Source organism: Clavelina lepadiformis, chromosome 3 (genome assembly GCF_947623445.1).
Source record: "Clavelina lepadiformis chromosome 3, kaClaLepa1.1, whole genome shotgun sequence".
NCBI classification, from domain to species: Eukaryota; Metazoa; Chordata; class Ascidiacea; order Aplousobranchia; family Clavelinidae; genus Clavelina; species Clavelina lepadiformis.
In genome coordinates this window covers 25,148,296-25,168,347 of record NC_135242.1, presented here as the reverse complement: position 1 = coordinate 25,168,347, position 20,052 = coordinate 25,148,296, and the positions used below count along the sequence as shown (strand labels likewise).

General features: G+C 42.6%; 3 protein-coding genes across 7 annotated transcripts; 1 reads left to right on the top strand and 2 right to left on the bottom strand.

Annotated features, from left to right (window-relative positions):
• Positions 1 to 565: 565 nt before the first annotated feature.
• Positions 566 to 4,240, bottom strand: LOC143450803 (very-long-chain 3-oxoacyl-CoA reductase-like). Of its 2 annotated transcripts, none has more exons than XM_076951509.1 (7): positions 3,918 to 4,059; positions 3,735 to 3,801; positions 3,582 to 3,657; positions 1,803 to 2,020; positions 1,371 to 1,553; positions 917 to 1,069; positions 566 to 853 (listed from the first exon to the last, which is right to left on the bottom strand). In XM_076951509.1, exons 1-7 carry the CDS (start codon positions 3,923 to 3,925, stop codon positions 749 to 751), a joined length of 810 nt encoding a protein of 269 aa, XP_076807624.1. In that variant the 5' UTR covers positions 3,926 to 4,059; the 3' UTR covers positions 566 to 748. The 2 variants fall into 2 exon arrangements, with proteins under 2 accessions (XP_076807624.1, XP_076807623.1); XM_076951508.1 differs by having other exon boundaries at positions 567 to 853; positions 3,735 to 3,781; positions 3,918 to 4,240.
• Positions 4,241 to 6,931: 2,691 nt separating this feature from the next.
• On the top strand, positions 6,932 to 10,446 carry LOC143450471 (cytochrome P450 4F4-like). The gene is made up of 11 exons (XM_076951033.1): positions 6,932 to 7,162; positions 7,235 to 7,379; positions 7,666 to 7,789; positions 7,952 to 8,110; positions 8,287 to 8,446; positions 8,793 to 8,936; positions 9,011 to 9,098; positions 9,186 to 9,288; positions 9,408 to 9,624; positions 9,730 to 9,812; positions 10,066 to 10,446. Exons 1-11 carry the CDS (start codon positions 6,965 to 6,967, stop codon positions 10,232 to 10,234), a joined length of 1,590 nt encoding a protein of 529 aa, XP_076807148.1. The 5' UTR covers positions 6,932 to 6,964; the 3' UTR covers positions 10,235 to 10,446.
• A 573-nt stretch (positions 10,447 to 11,019) lies between these two features.
• LOC143449687 (uncharacterized) lies at positions 11,020 to 19,907 on the bottom strand. 4 transcript variants are annotated; one of them, XM_076949985.1, is made up of 28 exons: positions 19,320 to 19,907; positions 19,123 to 19,253; positions 18,661 to 18,844; positions 18,246 to 18,484; positions 17,990 to 18,169; positions 17,787 to 17,891; positions 17,522 to 17,705; positions 17,214 to 17,358; positions 17,006 to 17,101; positions 16,623 to 16,774; positions 16,397 to 16,503; positions 16,149 to 16,317; positions 15,884 to 16,054; positions 15,672 to 15,797; positions 15,408 to 15,524; positions 15,115 to 15,330; positions 14,874 to 15,040; positions 14,387 to 14,776; positions 13,819 to 14,307; positions 13,327 to 13,603; positions 13,033 to 13,254; positions 12,665 to 12,885; positions 12,369 to 12,538; positions 12,039 to 12,296; positions 11,833 to 11,959; positions 11,629 to 11,763; positions 11,376 to 11,568; positions 11,020 to 11,285 (listed from the first exon to the last, which is right to left on the bottom strand). In XM_076949985.1, the coding sequence occupies exons 1-28, from the start codon at positions 19,387 to 19,389 to the stop codon at positions 11,110 to 11,112; spliced, it is 5,217 nt and encodes a 1,738-aa protein (XP_076806100.1). In that variant the 5' UTR covers positions 19,390 to 19,907; the 3' UTR covers positions 11,020 to 11,109. The 4 variants fall into 4 exon arrangements, with proteins under 4 accessions (XP_076806100.1, XP_076806104.1, XP_076806103.1 ...); XM_076949989.1 differs by having other exon boundaries at positions 11,389 to 11,568; XM_076949988.1 differs by having other exon boundaries at positions 13,327 to 13,597.
• Between the last annotated feature and the right edge of the window lie 145 nt (positions 19,908 to 20,052).

Below are 20,052 nucleotides of genomic sequence, written 5' to 3'. Positions count from 1 at the left end.
GAGACCATACATAACGAAAACAACAATTTAACAATAACAATAACAAAATAACGATTTGCACAAAAAGATTTTTTAAGTTTGATAGAATTATTAAAATTAACATAATTCATAGAAGTAATAAATGTAGCAATTTTTCTAAAATACCCTTCAATCCTGTTAGCCCACTCAGAGTAGGGAACTCAGACCCACTCAGACTCCAAACTTGAAATTACGATTCCTTCTATTACGAAGAGATTCAGATGAGAAAATGCATAAAATTTGACTCGTCCCATCCAGCTTTTTTTGTTTAAAATAGAATCACCAATTTGCTTCCTTGCTTTGAATTTGTTTAGCTGCCTTTTTTCTATTCTTACTTATATATTGTTTTCCTTTGCTCTTAAATGATTCCGAAGTTTAATAGTTTTACTGCTGTCATAAAGTTATTGGTCTGCTGACTGCTAATAGCTGTATTATAAACTATATTTGTATTTTGCATCGCTAATTTTTTATGGAATTGTTATCTTAATCTATATGACAACCTTTTTTATCTTTGCATAAAATTTCTCCATTTTTGTATGTTTTTAATGAGTTGACTCACGACCGTTGACACGTTGTTGGTTGTTGACAAAATTTAATGCTCACACCGCTTCAGTCGTCGATAAAAAATCAAATAAATATCATATTAACATTAATCAGGGTCTATTGTAATAAACAGTACAAAAAATGTTTTTGTATGAATCATCCTGCTTTGTTAAAATGCTTGTCTTGGTCATTGCAGCTTCTCATTCTTCCTCTGTGCATCCATTATCCACTCCATCCACGCTCCCAGCACAGCTTGGATCAGACCGAGAGGAAGAAGCCGTAAAGCCCAACCCTGTAAAGATTTCTAGAGTCGGTTAAACGCAAACAATAAGACGCTGTGCGCCACTCTACTCACGTGAATGGCGTGTGTGACGTAACCGTGCGTCCATCTCGCCTTGTCGACTGTCGCCAGCCACGACTTCGAGAAATTAGTCGGTGACGTCATTATTATCTTGCTAACGGGAAGATGCGATGTGAAGTTAGTTGCAACAAACGAAGGCATGCAACTCTGTATAAAATAACAGCTCTGTTACCTCACAATCGTGGGAGGAAAGCACTTTACCGTTTACAGCAGGGGTGCTAATAACCGGCAAATAGATATTTAGCTGTCGTTTATGCTTGCACTGCCCAAAGCATCCACGTGTTACTTTTTCTAATATTTGCATGAAGGCCACACATAGAGGCATTGATTTTAATGCGCTGTACGAAATGCAGGTGCCGGCTACAAATGTAGTTAAAACTTAAGTTCACGCAAAACATGTTTCTGCTTCGCTTATCTTTATCTATTACCTAGGAAAGATTCGACTCACCTGAATGGTAATGCCTTTGCTTTCGTATTCATAACTTAACGCTTGAGAGAAATGATTCACAAACGCTTTTGTCGCCCCATACAAAGCGATGTATTTCACTGGTTTGACCGCAGCTAATGAAGACACGTTTATTATCAGACCTCTTTTTCTTTCCACCATTCCAGGAAGGACGATCTGCGTCATCTGTGATTTTGCTACACTGGTCAATTTATGCGCACAACAGTAATCTACGGAAGTGCGAAAGCCACAACACTAAATTAATCTAAAACTAATCCCCACCGACCCCTATATTTCACTTTTCGTGGCTAAACTGCCCCCGAAAATTTCGTCAATTCTGTAAATTAGTGTTGTTATTTCCGTACTGCCTCAGATTAGTGTGTTCCCAAATTATTGTGCTCTTAATGCAACCGTCGTACAATGACTTCCACTCACCTTTGTTACTGACGTCACATTCACACGTGTCATATTTTGGATGAGCGATGAGAGGTCCGGGTGTTCGTGGAAGCTTCCGATTTGTTGATCGACCCCGACATTGTTAATTAACGTCCCTATATCGAGCCCAGCCAGGAAGTGAGATATCTCTTTGTATATTTCCTCGCTGTGGCTGAAATCTATCTTCAGGTATTTTGTCTTGACATTGTATTTTGCTTCTATGAGTACAAAATATTACGTCATTGGCGGCACATTCACTGCTGTTTGTTTGTTCACAAATAAATCGTTGGAGTTAAGTCCCTATCCATACTATGTGTGACCGAACCTGCACACAGTCACAGCAAAACGAAGCGTACATTGCATTGTTTGCTGTAGAAACTTGAAGTTTGGTGACTTTTACTAAAAAATGTTCAACTATTTGTCCATGTTCATTTTTTAAAGTTAAGTAGTGTAATTTTTGAAAAACTGTCATATTTTTATTATTTTGCTCTCTGCTACCACAACGAAGCGCATTGAAGCGTATCGTTTTCGTTTACTCATTCAGGCTGCAGGCACAACTAATTCCACCAACTATTCTCTTGTGCTCTCTTCTCGCGGTCAGTTGGTTTTCCTGGCAATTAAGCACAACAGGAGCGCGGCGTAACAAAGAAAAACTTCTAAAAATATATCACTTGTAGAAATGCTTAATTTACACTAAATGCATTTCGTTTTATTTTACAATTATGCTGTCTACAGGAAGCCAAATATTTTTGCTACTAACCTATAAAAATCCGATCAGTTCACGACTTATACTTTTCGAGTAATTACCAAATGAGAATTTGTGTGCAGTGTCGGCCACCTCTAGTTAAAATCGTGACGCGACACTTAATCGAACGACAGCTGATCAAACCGACAGTTGATTGAATCGACTGTTGATTGAATCGACTGTTGCTTCTCCCGCACACAGTCATAGCAAAACGTGGCGTACAGTTGCATTGTTTGCTGTAGAAAATTGAAATTTGGTGACTTTTCATAAAAACTGTTCAGCTATCTGTCCATGTTTGTTTGATAAAGTTGGATTTTGTAATTTTTGAGATATTGTGATATTTATATAATTTTGCTCTCTCTCCGCATTGAAGGCTTGAAGCGTATTACTCATGTACGCACCAATAACTTGACTAACTATTCTCTTTCGTTCTCTTCTCGCGGTCAGCTGGTTTTCCGCACAGCGGGGGCGCGGCGTAACAATACCACAATTGTTTCAAACAGTGCTCACAAGTCACACTGCAGTTTGAAACTCAATAAGAAACGGCGGGCTGTATTCTTGTGATAACTTATTAATATGTTTCGGGCCGGACGATTTCGCATGGCGGGCCGGCCGCCATGCGAAATCGTCAGCTTTATGATACAAATATAAAATATAGATATAAAATATAAATCGTCAACTTTATGATATAAATATAAAATATAAATCGTCAACTTTATGATATATACATCACAATTTATTAATGCACACCATTACAAAGACCGCACATCACAATGGCTTATTGTCTCAATGTTTGAGAATCACGCAAAAATCTTGCTTGAAGCTATTGTCAAAGTTTGTCGTTCGATCAACTGTCGGTTTGATCAACTGTCGGTTCGATTAACTGTCGTTCGATAAAGTGTCGTTTGATAAAGTGTCTTTCGATAAAGTGTCATAGTACCAGTTAAAATAGTAATGTCGCGCACCCGGTTTAGATAAGGTTAAGTTGAGCGATTATTTGAACTCGAAAAAGTTCGGTTGTTACACAAACTCACCAATTTCTTCGGCCACTTTTCTCAATTTTTCTTCTGTTCGACTGATAAGGACAATGTTTTGGCCTCGAGATGCAAGCTTTTAAATGTACAACGCACAATGTCATGACTTGTTTCTGCTCTTTAACAATAAACAAATTGATTTACGCGCGTTACCTGGAATGCAGCCGCTTTTCCGATACCGTCTGTTGACCCGGTTACAACTGCAAAGAAGACACGACAGCTGGAAACAATTTCAATTCAAATTCACCATAATGGCTACGGCACTATACATTGCATGAAGATTCTAGTCAATAATTCTTAACAGTTTAACTTATAATGCTACAATGCTGCCCCTACCTGACCATTTGCCGTATTTGCTGAAATCAGGAAATCTTGACAAGAAATACAAGCGGCTGCCGTCTATTACCCTCGTTACGAGCTTGAGGAGGAAATAAAACGAAGTCCCAGCTCCAACCCATTGTAGAACTTTCCCGTCCATTTCAGACGTTTTAAGATTTTGAAAGCAGCAAAGAGTTCAGACGATATTTTTATGCAACATCTGTCGTTATCGGTTATTTAATTTAGAATTGCATTGCACTCAAAGCTTTCATAGGCACAGTCATTAAAATGTCTTTACTGGGTTAGCTGCCTAGTAACCTCCAACGATAAAACTCGAATATCGTGTTGGAAACGTGCCCATCTCGATCGGTGCGCTCGACGTCGATTTCCAGTAAAACGACGGTCAAAGTGTGACGACACAATTCCGGGAAATCCATCGTCTGTGAGATCTTTCTCGGAAATCCGTTGTGTACATTAATAGCAAATAATTAAATTAACCACTTGTGCGTTTTAAGATGTTTTTCAGTATATACCGTTCGATATTGCAGTTATGTTTGATACAAAAACCAGCGACATGTATCGTCCACTTCTCTTCAGCGTCGTCTCGGAGAAAATCAACAACATCCAAGTTCATTGGCAATATCATGGCAAGCAGGATGATGCAGAAAAGAACTGATAAATTTAAAGTTATTCAGACTGTGCTCATAATTAACTCAGAAAATAAGTTATTTCAACGCTAGATGTCAGTAGTAAGTTTCTCTGACTGATCCAGGTCAGATTCTGTCAATGTAGCTGATTAATTAATTATTAACTACGTCACCATCACCGACTAAAAGCCGCCGATTTCTCGATGTAGTTAAATGACCTGCCGTGTTTACTCATTGGTTGTTCAAACAAAAGTGAACACTGCTTCGTTCAAGGAGTTAATGAGTTGCCAACGTTGCGAGTTTAACTCGTACGTTACTCAATTGCTCGTTTCAGTGTATCTGCCGCCACAGCGAAATCATATCGTGCAAAACACAGCGCAGAGGCCACAGCCACAGCCACTGGAGTAACAGAGTATTTAATTCTGCCAATATCTTGCGAATCAACGCCTTGTACGGTTCTGTTTATGTTGCAGAAAGCTCAGGAGAAACAATTTGTTTCAAAAAGCTTTGAAATATACTTCTCAATCATGCTGGATCAGATACAGCTAAAATGCAGCTATGCAAAGCAAGCTTTCCTTCAGCGCTGGTATAGTCGCCATCTTTCTGCTGCTACGCCATTAGAATTTTAAAGAGGTCTTTCTTTTTTTTCGTTTTCCATGTTGTGACGCTTTGTTTTGATACAAAGCTTGGTAGCGTAAGAAAGCATCTAGGCGCATTTTGAGCTGTAATGCAAGTCCAAGTCAGACCATTTAATGGATGATGTGATTAGAACGTTTCCGACGAGCGTTAACTACGTCAGGCTCACGTAGATTTGTATTCACGCAAACTTCAAATGCGTAAGTTACGTTTCCAGGCTCAGGATTGTGTGCTATGTATAATGAGATGGAAGTAAAGTAATTTTGGCTTGGCCCGAGGGCACCGCTACTATGCAGCAAACCATATAGTTATGTCGTCGACGCACACGACCAGTTGTGCTGATCTACTTTCAAGCTACGATATAAACTAAGGTCGATTCTAATCGCAGTTACTGGCAGATCAAGTTCAACCGAGTGCCTTAATACCGTGACATGACAAGTGCAAGATTTTTGTCGTAGAATACTAAGTGGTGCAAGTTTCTCTGCTGCACCAACGAGGAATAATTGCGACAGATCATCGACAACGATCGACTCGATCTTGGAGCGCGGTTTGCCCGAATCCTTTAATCATTGGCTCATTTCATCGTTCAGTCGAATAAACGACCACGACATTTTAGAATACAGCATTTGAAACTCTTATGAATGGGGAAACATTAGACGATTGTCGTGATAAACGACACTAAGATGCTTCACTTTACAATCTTATATAACGACGAAGACGACAGAAAACTTGTGCCAAATGCAGCTTCTTTGAGGCTTATGTAAGGGGACAAAATGCAGTGGAAGCCGCCACAAGCATTCACACACGCCCAAGCTGCAGCAGCGATTGTCAACATGAGGAGACATTATGTGTTCAGGCTGTGACCGAACAATGCAGGCAGATGACGGTGACGGCAGATTGTCGGAAAAGGTCTTAATAACTAATATTCCGAAATATCCTAGTTCTACGAGACGCTCATAGTGTTGCATAGAATACTAGTGCGTGATTGTCGACGATTGTCGTGATAAACGACACTAAGATGCTTCACTTTACAATCTCATTTAACGACGAAAGAAGACAGAAAAGTTGTGCTTGTGCTGGATTGATATCAAGATACCGCGTCAGCTTGCTGCTCAGTGAGCTCAGTGAGCTGTTACATAGAATACTAGTGCGAGCATTCTCTGTTTGAAAAACCTGAGGTCTGAGTAGTTTGCTGGTTGTCATAGTTAGTTCCAATTCGAATAATATTTTAATATTATTAGTGATGTACTTTGTTCACTTTATCCTAAAACGTTGTGTCATAGTTTGGCCTTTGTTTAGTTCGCGTTTTCGTTTAATTACTTTCGGATCAATTGTTGCTACGCGCACAGCATCTTTCTCTCTTCATCAGTCAATTCTTGCATCGGTATTGAAAGCACCTTTTAGAAACGTGTATCTGGAAGCGATGTCAACCGCTTGATGGCACTTTGAGGAGCTGTTTGGAATTTACGTCGGTTTGTGCGTCAGCATCAGTTCCACAGACACGTTTGCGTGAGTTGCTGTGAGAAGCCAATCTGCTATTTCTGTTTATGGCTTCAAGGTTGTGTAAAAACGCATTGCTTTGGGCCTAGAGAGAAAAACGTATTCAGTGAAACATTCACGGCGCGCATTCTGCTACAAGCGTGCTAGCGAGGACTTTAACTTTTGACGGAATAAGATCATTCACAACTGTAACTATCTAACGTTTTATTTGGAGGCTGACCATCGAATAACTTGTGTTTGTGTAGATCTAGTTAAAGTTAATGCTTAGGCCCCTGCAACACCATGGCGGTCAATTCGGTTCTGTTACAACCGGGTTGGATGAGCGGAACTTTGCTTAGTGACCTCATCGTAGCATTTGTATTGGTAGTTGTAGTTAAATCTGTCGTCGTTCCAACTGTCAAATTCTTTAACGCCCATAGAAAATTATGGAAAACCGTTCCATCACCGACGCCGCATTGGCTCCTCGGCCACGTGCTACAGGTAAGTTTGTCGGAAATTTCCACCTTGTTGTAACCAATCATGCAACTACAAGGTTTTTTGTTTCGTTGTTAGCTGCCACACAACGACGATGGTTATCGTAAGAGAGTTGAAATGATAAGAGACTTTCCATTCATGTTCTGTTATCAAATCAGTTGGTTGGACAACCAGGTGTTCCTTTACCATCCGGAACCAATCAAAAAACTACTCACAACTCAAAGTAAGTGGCGGATATCGTTGGTTTGTTAGGATCAAGAGTATTATTGCAATCCAATAAATTAATCATGAAAATTTCTTGGGGCCTACAGTGCAGCAACTTATGCTTAGTTGCAGATATAAAATTCCAATGAGCCGCACTGTAATGCTTTTCATAGATGACATCTATGTACTATTCCATATTAGCTTATGTTATAAAGTACAACGTAAATTTGATCGAGACCAGCTTAAAATATACAGAACATTACCTAAAGCGTGGACACAGCTTAATTTTGATTTACGGCAATTAGTTCCAAAGGGTTACAAAAACGTAAAACACCTGCTGGGTAACGGACTCATTACAAGTTCGGGAAAGAAATGGCAACGTCATCGTCATATGCTTACTCCGGTCTTCTATTTTGAGGTTTTAAAAACGTGAGTCTTAACATAACAGCTTATGGTACATTAACGATAGTGTTCAAAATATTATTTGGGTAATGGCATTTACGTACGTTGTTTACTGGTCATGAATAAATAAGTTCTGATGTAAACCAAGAAATTTGTAACCAGCTTCACACTGGGTATATCTACATATAGTTACGTCAAAACATTCAACGAATCGATTCCGCTGTTGACTGACTGGCTCGAAAAAGTGGCGGAGAGCGGAGAGAGCGGTGACATCTGCAAGCAACTCGCCATTTTGTCCTACAGCAACTTGTCACAATGTGTCATGTCGCAGCCTGCTTATAAGGACGGGTAGGCATTGAATGAGATTAAACATTATCTCGCGCTTACCGTTCTGCAGTTTATGTAAAGTCTTCTGCTAAACTATGATTCTTGCAAAAGTCATTCTACCTCAGCCGGACCAAGCTTAAAACCTTTCTCCGTCAGAGCTTCTGTTTTAGAACGAGCAATTTTTTTTTTTATTCCAGAACTCCGATGCCGTACGCGAAAGCGATTGAGACTTTCTCACAAACGTCAATGAAACGATTCTACAATCCCCTGATGTGGAGCGATAAAATCTTCTTCTGCACAAAGATGGGCAAAGAGATGTTGGATGCTTGCAACACTGTGCACGAAGCAGTGAGAAAGGTGGTGACTGTTTTAACAGTAATCTGCAAAGTGTATTATCGGCTCTTGGATGAAAAGAAATCATTGTAATGATGAGGGGAAGCTTCCTAGTGTGGCCAAACCTCTCACCTTCTATGTAGTAGATCGCTGCTTCGAATCAGGTTGAAACTATCAACCTGAAAACTGTCCTCTACACTCGCCAGTGACTGGGCACTTGCTATGAGTTGTTTTAGGGAAGGAAAGAAGGCAAAGGGAGAGGATTTGGGTCACCCCTGACACACTGCATCTTATTACACAGCGTAGCTCTAACGCTCACTGTTGCATCAGTCTCTTTAATATTTCTTTATAATCAGAGAATGTGTTTTAGATAATTCGAGATAGAAAGGAAGTTCTCGCTCAAAGTGATAAAAACGAGAAAGTCTCCTGCGCGACGGAAGATGGAACCTCTCTCTTTTTTCAGAGTAGAAAGAACAAAAGTCTCGACTTTCTTGATATGCTCATCCAGGCTAAGGTACACGAGTCCACGACTTACTAAGAAATTAGCTTGACTTGATATTTGCATAAATCCTTTGTTACGTCATACAGGACGAGAAGGGTCAAGGCTTGGGCGAGCAAGACATCGTCGATGAGGTCACGACCATGTTCTCCGCAGGTCAAGAGACAACTGCGAACGGTAGCAGAGGCAACATAGAAACAAGATTACACATTTTAACAATTCACAAATCCATATAAATCAACTATCCATGTATTTTTATTTTAGCAATGAGCTGGTTTTCTTATCTACTGGCCAAGAACCAAGATTGGCAGGAAAAATGCCGAGCGGAAGTGATGGAAGTTTGCGGAAGTGACGGAGAAATACTTTGGTGAGCACGTTACGTCATACATTCTACGGCAAATTAATAATTAATTCCTCCACCACTTGGTTGGGTCGATCCTCAAATCAACAGCAGGCCTGATCAAAATCCTGGATTCATCTTTGCAGGGAGGACATCCCAAAGTTGAAAATTCTCAGTCTTTGCGTGAAGGAGACTTTGCGATTGTATCCTGTCGCCTCAGTGGTTGGACGTAGGCTGACGTCAGATATGACGTTTAAAAACCCTTACAACTCCAATCAAACAGTGACTTTGGACAAAGGAACGGCGGTTGTGGTCAACTTTCACACGTTGCACCGTCATCCGGACTTCTGGGAAGATCCCGAGGTGATTTCCACGATCTCTTTAGATTAAACTAAGACTTTGCCTCGTAAATGCAGTTGAACTAATTTGAAGGATGTTTCATCTTTTCATTTCTTATTTTCACTCCAGGCGTTCGATCCTGAGCGTTTCACAGCTGAGAGAAGCAAAGACCGACCCCCGTTTGCTTATTTGCCATTCTCTGGGAGTTACAGGTCAGCTGTGGTTCAGTTTATTAAAGTATTCAAGGCATTCTGTGTCATTGCTGGCATTGATATTGTGCTGCATATTTAACAAAAATAGTTTGTTTAGCTATAATTGGTTTTGTGTAATTTTGTCTGATTCCTTCCCGGCGATGTCTGATGTATCATTTCTTTGTGTACGACCACTCTTCAAAGATTAAATAGTGGCATTGATTAGATTTGTTGTATTTCATAATGATGATGTGACTTGAATGACATTTTTCAGAAACTGCATTGGCCAAAATTTTGCCCTGAATCAAATCAAAGTCACATTTTGCCACATTCTGAGAAGATTCCGACTCCGTCTTCCTCCCGGAGTGAAGAATATTGCCATGGATCCCGCTATTACCCTACAACCTCACAACGGAGTGCTGGTGAAAGTGGAAAAGATTTAATAAACCAATATTCCTGAATCTCACTATATTCCGACAATCCTCTCTGTGACGCAACAGCGATGTATTGTTGCAAAACATAACTAACTTTGCTGGTTAAATGTTAACTACTTATAAGAAATGTAATTTCGATGTAATGTTCCCGCGCAGATACTCACGCAATCTCCTCTGTTTATCAAGTACTTAACAAATAAAGGAAATGAGGCCTGGACAGATTTACGAGTTTGGGTGAATCTGTGTAGGCGATATAAAACAAAGCTGGTTAATTGTTAACTAGCAAAAATCTATAAAAGCCTTTCTTTCCACGAATTTAAACAAACTACGTTTGAATCTCGCATTGAACTTTGATAGCTTCGTACAGAAAAGAAAATTCACCTATTTTCACTCGAAATTAGACGTGAATGACTTGTATTGTAACAGGGTGTAGCTTAATAAAGTGTTTTTGTCAATCCAAAATGCTTGCGCTGCTGTAATCCTCACAAATAGCAGCTAACCTCGCCTTAAACAATGGTGTTCATGGAGATTAACTGCTACAAACCTGCTATACCGCAACCCTGGACGACAAAGGCTCCCGAACTACTTATTACTGGAACTAATTGGCTACTCAGGAGGATGACGTAGCTGAATTTATGACGTAACTGGCTTTCTACAAACGAGCCTGATTCTGTTGAAATGCGAGTTTTTTCCAAATCTTATCTTTCATAATAATTTTTGTTGTGGCTCGTACACGTAGGATGGTTTCTGTTCAAAAAAATGTGATACAGCGAATTCAACCAAGAATTTTCGAAGCCGCTCTTGTTACTTTTATTGCCAGGTTTTAGCGCAATAACAGGATTTAACTGTTCGCTAACAATAATTTTTTACAACTATTTTGAAGATTAATGAGTAAACTTTGTCAGCAATTTGGACAACAGGGCATCGGCAATTGTGAGAAACAAGAAAAACGCCAAAAAAACGCCCAAATATAAAAGAGTCGTCGCTTGTTGGAAAGTTTCAGTTTCGTGAACTTCCCGACTCTGGGAATGATTTTCCCTGGTTTTTCTTCCTTTACTACCTGCGCAAAATTTTACTCGAATCAACAATTCGCAGAAAAATGTTGGATTTTGACTTAAGTCGAGCGGTAAAGTTAAGTCACTCTATATACTTAAGCTGAGCACAATTTCAAAGGGTCCTGCTGACACCATCTGGAGTTCGTCAAAGTCGTCCCCGGGGCCGGATAAATTCACCCTCGCTTCACCCCTGTGGTCGGGGGGCACAACTTGAACGATGCTCGTGTAAGGGTGACCGTTCCCAGATAGCGCCCCCATCTGTCGAGTATGGCGCGGGACACCGTCGCTCTGAACAATCAAAGAATCGTGAAAAGGTTTAAAAGGGGATGTTTGGTGTCACTCACCCACCTGTGTGATTTGATTGGACGTTTGGGGTCCTACCGATGTGATGACGTCACTCAAATGATCTGCATTTCTTTTCTTTCTGCTTGTTTCGTCACAATCAGGCTTGCAATCGTCATTTGCCCAATCGCAAATGCTAACCTGGAAATTTACGCTGAGATTTAAGTGAGGTTGCATGGATACGTGACGTCTAAACCGATGACGTCATACCGTGCAGTGGACATAGACATCTTCGACTTTAATCTCGGGACCGGTCCAACCAAAAACCCGGACAGAAAATCTTCCGGACCTGGACTCACCGTTGGACAGGACGACCACTAGCGGCGACACCGGGCAACTGATATCGTGATTGAAAAATTAACGTCAACAGTTGTAAAAAATCTCCACACACTTTCTACTGCAAATATCGACATTACCTATGACGTAATAAGTACATAAGCGGTTCGCGGGTGGTCTGCGATGACGTAACAAAGCAATTATCCATGACAAGAAGTACGTCATCGTGCGGAAGAAGTTGTTTGGATCGGAGATCAACCGAAATGAAAACAACCTCGCCCTCGGCCAGGCTCACGAAAGGGGATTCCCCGGCGGTGATTGGGCGCTGGTAGGTGAAGTCCCGGAATAGAGAAATGTCAACGTCGAATACTCCGCTATCCGTGTGGAGTTCGATCTCCCTGGAATACATAGGAAGAGGATTCGCATTTTTACTTCATTCAAATCGACTTTTGCAAACGCCACAACAATACCTTTTATACGATTCTACTGCTATTGCTCCGAAAGACGTCACTGATGACGAAAGAGTGATGTTCCTCTGATAAATACATGTGAAGTCGATGAGAACGACAGAGGAGCGAATCTTAGCGTCTTGAATCTCCCAGATAACCTGGTTTCGAATTCTGTATTCAGCCGGAGTTACCTGGGAATCGAATTAAACAACAATGAACGTCACTTCCGCCTCAAATAGGACGTCATTTCCCGCGAGACAAATCTGTGCAGTTAAAATTTTAAAAATAATTTCATATCACCAATATTTGCGACACACCTCCATGGTTGAACCGCATGAGTGGTCAACTGGACTCGGCACGACTACAAGATAGACGTCGGTCTGGTTTGAATTGTCAAAAATCGACGTGCACGCGATCGAATCACGTGATGCGAGACCCACTAAGCTCGGATCACGTGATATGAGGCCTTCCTCTGCTACCACCTGGCGGTTGAAAGATATAGCGATGACGTCAGAGCCACACATGAGGTCGGGGCCAGCTGAGTTGGAGGAAAAACAGAAGCAAATGAAACATGGGGAATTGTGTCGCCACACTGCTATTGCCACTCAGTTTGTGAGTTTCCTTTTCATGAACTAAAAGAAACCTGAAAGTGTGTTTGCACAATAGCACCATCTAGCGGACGTACCATGCTCGCAGTCCCTGCCGATCCATCCTTGGGGACAAGTGCAGTGATAAAGGCGAGTTAAATGCTCGTTCTCCCGACATATCCCGCCATTTTTACAGGGTTTTCTCTCGCATTCTCGAACACAGTCTCTGACGTCACACGGAACTGTTTCTCTGACCGAACCAACGCAGGTATCGGGGAAATCCCCCACACATTCTCTGTGACGCGTCCAAGTTCCAGCGCCTGCAGAACGGAAAAAATTCAATTAAAGGACATGTGTTGGTGACGTAATTATGGCGTAGACAATCAACTAACCGCAAGAGGCGCTACATTCGCCCCAGGATTGCCAGCTACTCCAGACCCCACACCACCCCCTTGAGCACCCCTCCGATTGCACAGAGGACCCCCGTTCGCGACACATATGAGGAAATTCTCCGAAGCAATCACGTGAGCGACTTCTGCTCCCTTCGTTACACGTGACTGAGCAGGGTGACCACGTGTTCCAGTCCAGCCAGTAAGAACATCGGCCGAGCAGGCAGTCACGTGATTGAGTTTGCTCATAGTGACCGAGGTTGTTGAGGAAAACCTGCCCCTGTATCAAGAAGAGTTATATCTACCCCTGGTACAAGTGTAAGCAAAGGCTGATATGATTTATGACGCACAAACAACAGTTTTGTTCTGAGTAAAAAGAATAAACCGCTGGTTGACCGTGCTCGCTTATTATTACATCACCGTGCGTCATAAACAAAGCTTTAATGGACTTTGATCTTATTCATCTTTTTTTACAAAGGAGCTGAACCATTATACCATGAGCACGTGATCTTCATCATATGAGGTGGCTACATCATCCATGGTGACGTCACACGTTTCTAGATTAGCCGCTGCACAAGTTCGCGACCTTGCTGTGGTTCCTACGTCACAAGACATTGAACAACCGCTCCACTGTGACCAAATAGACCATCGTGGACAATCATCAAGATCTTCGCAGAGCCCAGACTCGGAGGAAACTTCTTCATTACAAAGATCGGGAAAATCACCGAGACACTGCCGGCTTCTGCTCCTTCCAGCCCCGCTGCCGCAAGTTACTGTACACGGTCCCCATGAAGCCCATGTGCTCCATCGCACACAGGTTCCTAAGCTACATTCTTCCTCCCCGGTCGCGGCTTCGTTCTTAGGGCAAGGGAAATCCCCTAGACACTTCCTGGAACGAATCCTGCTACCTGGACCACAGGTGGCGCTGCACTCTGTCCAAGGGGACCAATCGCCCCATCTTGCGCACTCCCCGAGGTTGCAACCCTACAAAGTAAGATAAAAGGGTACTGTGACGTAACAAAGGCACCTCGTGCGCAACGAACCCAAGTTCAAAGTATCCCACCTCTTCTTCCTTCCGACTCCCGGGGGCACAATACTGCAGAGGGAAATCCCCAATGCATTCACGTGATCTCGATCTGACCCCATCCCCACAACTGCTGGAGCAAGACACCCAACTGCCCCATTTTCCCCAGTACGGGCATTCCCCTAAACTGCAAGCATCTACCTCCAGGGGTTCCCCGAAAAGCGGGCACCCAACCTCGGGTGGGTAATCTCCCAGACACTGTCTAGTTCTCGACCTGAACGAAGCCCCACAAGTGGCTTCACAAAACGACCAGTGGCTCCATTCGCTCCAGTAGGGGCAGACTCCAGGAAAGCAATCTCGTTGGTCGTCTGCCCCCAAACCTTCTATTAGTGGACAGGGGAAGTCCCCCAAACATATCCTCGTTCGTTCCTGCTCGACAAAAAAAACTTTGACGTCAGATATTTCACAGATCATGCAATCAAATTATTACATAACAATGCACTGTGTTTTTATAATAATTCTAAACCTGAAATCCTGGCCCACATGAAACCGAACATCCTGACCATTCCGTCCAGGGGTTGTACCTAGGGCAAGCACCCAATGAGCAAGCCCTTTCCTGAGAAGAAGACCTCACTAAAACACCACACCGATCCGGGTAATCCCCGATGCAATTTCGTGACCTACTTTGTACACCTGGTGACGAACATCGCAGAATTTAATAGAAATCATAAATTTTGTTCCGAAATCTTTTGAGTGGACGCACCCACCCACGTCACAGCTTGTCGAGCACAAATTCCAAGGAGTCCACTCCGACCAAACCGGGCATCGTCCGCTGTTGCATGACGTCACTTCCTCCGACTCTCCAAGACAAACTTCCGATCCAGGGGAATCCCCATCACAATACCTTGTTCGAAACTTTGCTCCACCACCACAAGAGGCGCTACAACCGGACCACGTGCTCCATTTCAACCAACCAGGAGATTCTGGGAGAGAGATCAAAGGTTAGACCGGCGGTAGGAGTTGCTAATTTCAATCGATTAACGGGTTGTTTTGTCCCAACCTTGACACGTTTTCAGAAAACTTGCGCTGGTGAGGTCATCAATAAGCCTCGTGCTGGTTTTGAGAAAATAAAAATAAAATCCGCCAGATAGCGTCCGTGAGATACCGGTACAAAGTTCTAAAAAGTAAAAACGCCAGATTGAAAATAAAATCAAAGGTAAATTTCGCCAAAATTCTTTAAATTTTCATAATCGTTAATATTTAACGGTCTTGTTCTGCTGAGAGAGCAAAGTTGTTGGGAAACGTTGAATCAAAACTCACGAACCGCCGAATAAGCTGCATTTTGCCTTCGCTGAGTCCAACGTGAAGCCGAACTGCCTTGCCCCGTTCACAAATAAATCACCGTCCAACCTTTGACCTTCCTTTGCATCGTACGTGCAGGCGATGGGAACTATGACGTCACAAGTACGATGGTTAAATCAGAGCAAGAAATGGCCTAAAACAAAACGTGTGGGCTAACAGGAAATCACGTGGTACCTGTGCACTCATGCGTGTTACAATCTTTTTCTTCAGCCCCGTCGTTAGTAGGGCAATCCCCGGATAAACACGACCGCACTCTAGTGGTGAACCCAGCCCCGCAACTGCGGCTGCATCGAGACCATCCGCTCCATAGACTCCAACCAGTCGTATCCTGGTTCCCAGCAAAAACTTAAAAAGTGTCGAAATTAAATCAATTTAAAGATAATGAAGACAACATAAGCTCTGTGCGTGGAAACAGCGATTATCGCGTCCGCGTCGATACCGTCATACATCCAGATTGTTCGGGAATTAGGAGACGCGTAAATCCACCCCACGTGACCACTCGGAAGCGTCTTCATCGAATCATCACGCTTCCCCCACATGACGCAATTTCCGTCGCACTTCAGGGGACTTCCCTGGTGGAGCTTAAAGTTGGAAAGGTCGATAGGTCGCTGAAGAATTTAGGTTCGTTAAAAGCCTAAGAAGCGAAGATTACAGACAATGATCTTGGCCGCCAGGTGGCCTACTCACCTTCCTATATGCGCCGAAGGTGTTCACCAAGCCAAGTTTGTATTGGTCGGTTTCGCGGTCGCGCCAACCAATCAGGTAGCTCTCTCGCTCAGAGTAAGCGCGCGGACCTGACAATGAGAATTCCAGAATAAAAATTTTATCAACGCTGCTGACAATCAACTAATTTAAAAATCGCTTTACGTCATAACTGCGTCACATTGCGTCGCTGACGTCACTCAACACTCACCCAATGACGTTCGAGCGATCACAGGATCTCGTTCTGCGCTGCCATTGGTCGAAGTCAGCCAGACCGGGTTCTCGAATTGTCGGCGACCGGTGACGCTGCTCTGGTCGTTGTAGATTGTGACGAAGCCGACGCCCTCGCTGGGGCAACATTCACTGCGCGGGGTTTCATATTTTAAAGAACTTTCGTGAAAATTCTACCTTTGTTTCTTTACTTTATCAATAAACTAATCGCTGGTAGAGTGCAGGTTGACTGAGTTTTATCGACATAATTTTAGTCTTTCAGCGTTTTTAATATTTCCTTGATGACTTTCTCACTGAAATGAACTTTTTCAGCGGACTTCAAAGGACAACATCAACAAAATATTAAGAACATTGACAACCGACCTGGTTTCAGCGTTGAAAATTAATTTAAAGCCGTCATTTGCTTCCGCTAGTTGGCCCAGCTGAGCACTGATGAGCCCGCGTCCATTTCCATCGGCCCTGCGGTCAAAGGTGAAATTCTAAAGATCAAAACTAAACACACAATTTTTGCAGTAAATTTGTCCTACGCAGGTGAATGCAAAATTTTTCCACAAGCATAGACATCTTCTACCTGAAGAGGACAACTCCGGACACGGAGTCTCCGGCGGATATTCCCTTCGGAAAGAGATCCGCGGAACATACGGTGATGAATTGTTGCTCGGAAGAGTGGAAACGAGTTAGTTGAGCGAGGGAGTGGGAGCAACCCCAGGCATCACCTGAAAATATGAACCAATGAGGAGTCGGTTGTTGGAAGCGAGCTCTGATGAGCAGATCACTGAGTTCGGCCAATCACCACACAGTGTGCAGTCAACCATAACTCATCCTCATCAATACGGTAAAATCTATGATTCCAGAATTTCGACTAAGACCACGTGCGACCTGTTCTGACGAATTTCTGCCCGGGGACTTCGTAAGATGTTGTTTTCAGGTTTCCCATCTCGTCCACAAACGTGATCTGCTCCCCGTTTGTTCCGCTTGCGAAGTTTTCCGTACCGAGCACGGAAAAATAAACAAGGAAATGTCCGTCTCCGTAGGAAAGCCGAAAGTCACCCACTTCGCGGTCCTGGAATAAAACATATGATGTCATAAAGTATTTTCTCACGTCACAATTGATTAGAGAAGAAATCTTGGTAAGCGGACAAACCGGGACGGATACTGCGGAGTTAAGTAAAACTTCCCACTCCGTGCTCAAATCACTCCGATAAAAGCGGAGAAAAAGTTTCCGTTCCTTTAAGTTTTCCGAATCAACCTGGAAGTTGAAAAAATCAAAACTTGAAATTGTCTTGAAACTAAATCATAATTCCAATGCTGACGACATCAAAGCATCGAAGCCGCTCGAAGACTCACGAAGAGAACAACCGCGAAGCTTCTGTCGTGGAACGCGTGCAATCCACCAATCGCAGCTCGACGTTCTCCAACTTTGGTGGTCACGTGCTCGTACGCCACCTTAGATTGGTCGAGCAAGAACACGTGACCTGAGCCTTTATCGTCCGTGAAACCGAGTATAGAAAATTGTGACGTCACAGGCTGAGAATGTAAAAAAACAACTGATTTTAATTCAAAGAAGAAAACTTTTCTCAAAACAAATTTTCACAAATCTCACGTGATAGTAAGTTCTCGGCCCAACTTCGCACTTCCCATTGGTGCACCAGCTGGTGAACAATCCTTCTATTATGACGTCACTTGGAAGGGGTATCTCGCTGATTGATATCGAATAGCCGCCATGTAGCTTTGTGACGTTGGAATATTTTCCGGTCGGTATTATTCGGAGGGGGGAGGGACCTGGGGGAGTTTGTTTGAGAACGACACTTTTGTGTGATGTCATCCACGAAACAAGGGTTCCTATATGACGAAATAAGCGGATATTAGTAGAATAAAAAACCAGCTACACTTCATCCTCTAAGGAAAGTTTATCACGTCACAACAAAAATAACGTGTGCAATCCACGGCTTTCCAATCGTGGCATTCAAAGCAAAAACTCAGCCATCGTCCCATGATGAAGTTTTGACCTTCTGTACCTTGCGCGACAGGTTCGTAGTACGGGGAAACACCAGGGGCTTTTATCAATCTGTAATCGCCCTCTTCCCCGCATATTTTTATCCACACGATGGCGTTCTTGTCCGGATCATATTTGATTGAAAAGTCATCGCGACCAGAAGCAAAATGCAAAGTCACATCCTGAGTTCCAGATGACGTAACGGCCTGCAATTGGTTGGTTTATTTTACAATTTATATTATAGTGTAGTTGAGGCAATATCTGCTACCCAAAAGTTATTGGATGGAATCACAACCTACAAATTGGCCATTGTTCGGTGATTATGACGTATGAACACGAAACAAAAACACGCAACTTTAAGCATATTTTAAGAAGAAGATACGACAAAGACAATATTAGCTTCAAGGAATTACACTGTATTTAAATATTTTCTCCAATTTATTTTTATCTAATTTTTTAGAGAATGCAAATATGAGCAAAGTACCTTGCACGATTTACTAATAATACATTGATGACGTGCGTGGCTTTGATTGGTGAAGAGCTTCATTTCGTCATCAGAAAATGTAGGGTTCGTTGCAATGGAGGCGGTTTCAAACTTTTTAAGCTGGCAATCTTCTGTCGTACAATGACAAGGTTTAGAGAGAATTTCAGACAAATCGTACTCTTGGCAAATCTACCAACCTGCATTCACTGCGACCCAGTGAGAGTAAACCAGACAAAGTACGAGTAGATGTGACGTTAAGCTCGTCATGACGTCAACTTGATTCTTCAAAATGTGCACTGGGTCGCTGGATGGTTCAATTTAGCTTGGAATCTGCTCAACCAGCGTCGCACAATCAACGAATAATGGACCAAACTTTTCTCGATGAAGTCAGCAGCCTATCTAGCACTGGAGGAACCTGCCGCAAACTTAGAAGGCGTGATATCAAAAGCAACCTAACCAGTGATGTTACTGTATAAAGTACCAGCTAGTTTAAACATGGTGGACTTTTTAAACTATTTTCTACTCGCACCGCTCTATCAACTCAATCCTTCTCGCAAATTCTACCAATAACGTTGGCGAGGAAACTGACACAAGTCTCAGTTATTAAATACAGGTTATGTCCACTTTTGCACTGATCACAACATTCTGGTGTAGCAAAGCAGTTTCACGTCTCGTCAAACTATCTAATTATTACGTCACAAACACTGCTTCAGGTTTTTGCGAATGCGTTGATATTTAAAGAAAACAATTCCGCTAAAGACGCTCGCAGATAATCGCGGCCGGTAAATAAACTTACAACGTGTCTTTATAAATCAATCAACAGACGACGTCGCGCGAAGACTATTTTGCAGCCGCTGTTGGGAGGGGTTTAGTATTCACGCCCGCCCCCGGGGGCAAACTCACGCGAGAAAAATTACATCTGTTACAAAA

Coding starts and splice junctions, on each gene's coding strand:
- LOC143449687 (XM_076949985.1), bottom strand. CDS start 19,389: ATGACGAGCTTAACGTCACATCTACTCGTACTTTGTCTGGTTTACTCT. Junction 17,359..17,521: donor GCAGAAATTCGTCAGAACAG/GTCGCACGTGGT, acceptor TCATATTTTCAG/GTGATGCCTGGGGTTGCTCC. Junction 11,764..11,832: donor ATGTCTATGTCCACTGCACG/GTATGACGTCAT, acceptor GTAAATTTCCAG/GTTAGCATTTGCGATTGGGC.
- LOC143450803 (XM_076951508.1), bottom strand. CDS start 4,059: ATGGACGGGAAAGTTCTACAATGGGTTGGAGCTGGGACTTCGTTTTAT. Junction 3,658..3,734: donor GAAAAGCGGCTGCATTCCAG/GTAACGCGCGTA, acceptor TACATTTAAAAG/CTTGCATCTCGAGGCCAAAA. Junction 1,070..1,370: donor GCAAAGGCATTACCATTCAG/GTGAGTCGAATC, acceptor TATTTTATACAG/AGTTGCATGCCTTCGTTTGT.
- LOC143450471 (XM_076951033.1), top strand. CDS start 6,965: ATGGCGGTCAATTCGGTTCTGTTACAACCGGGTTGGATGAGCGGAACT. Junction 7,163..7,234: donor TCCTCGGCCACGTGCTACAG/GTAAGTTTGTCG, acceptor TTTCGTTGTTAG/CTGCCACACAACGACGATGG. Junction 9,099..9,185: donor TCAAGAGACAACTGCGAACG/GTAGCAGAGGCA, acceptor TTTTTATTTTAG/CAATGAGCTGGTTTTCTTAT.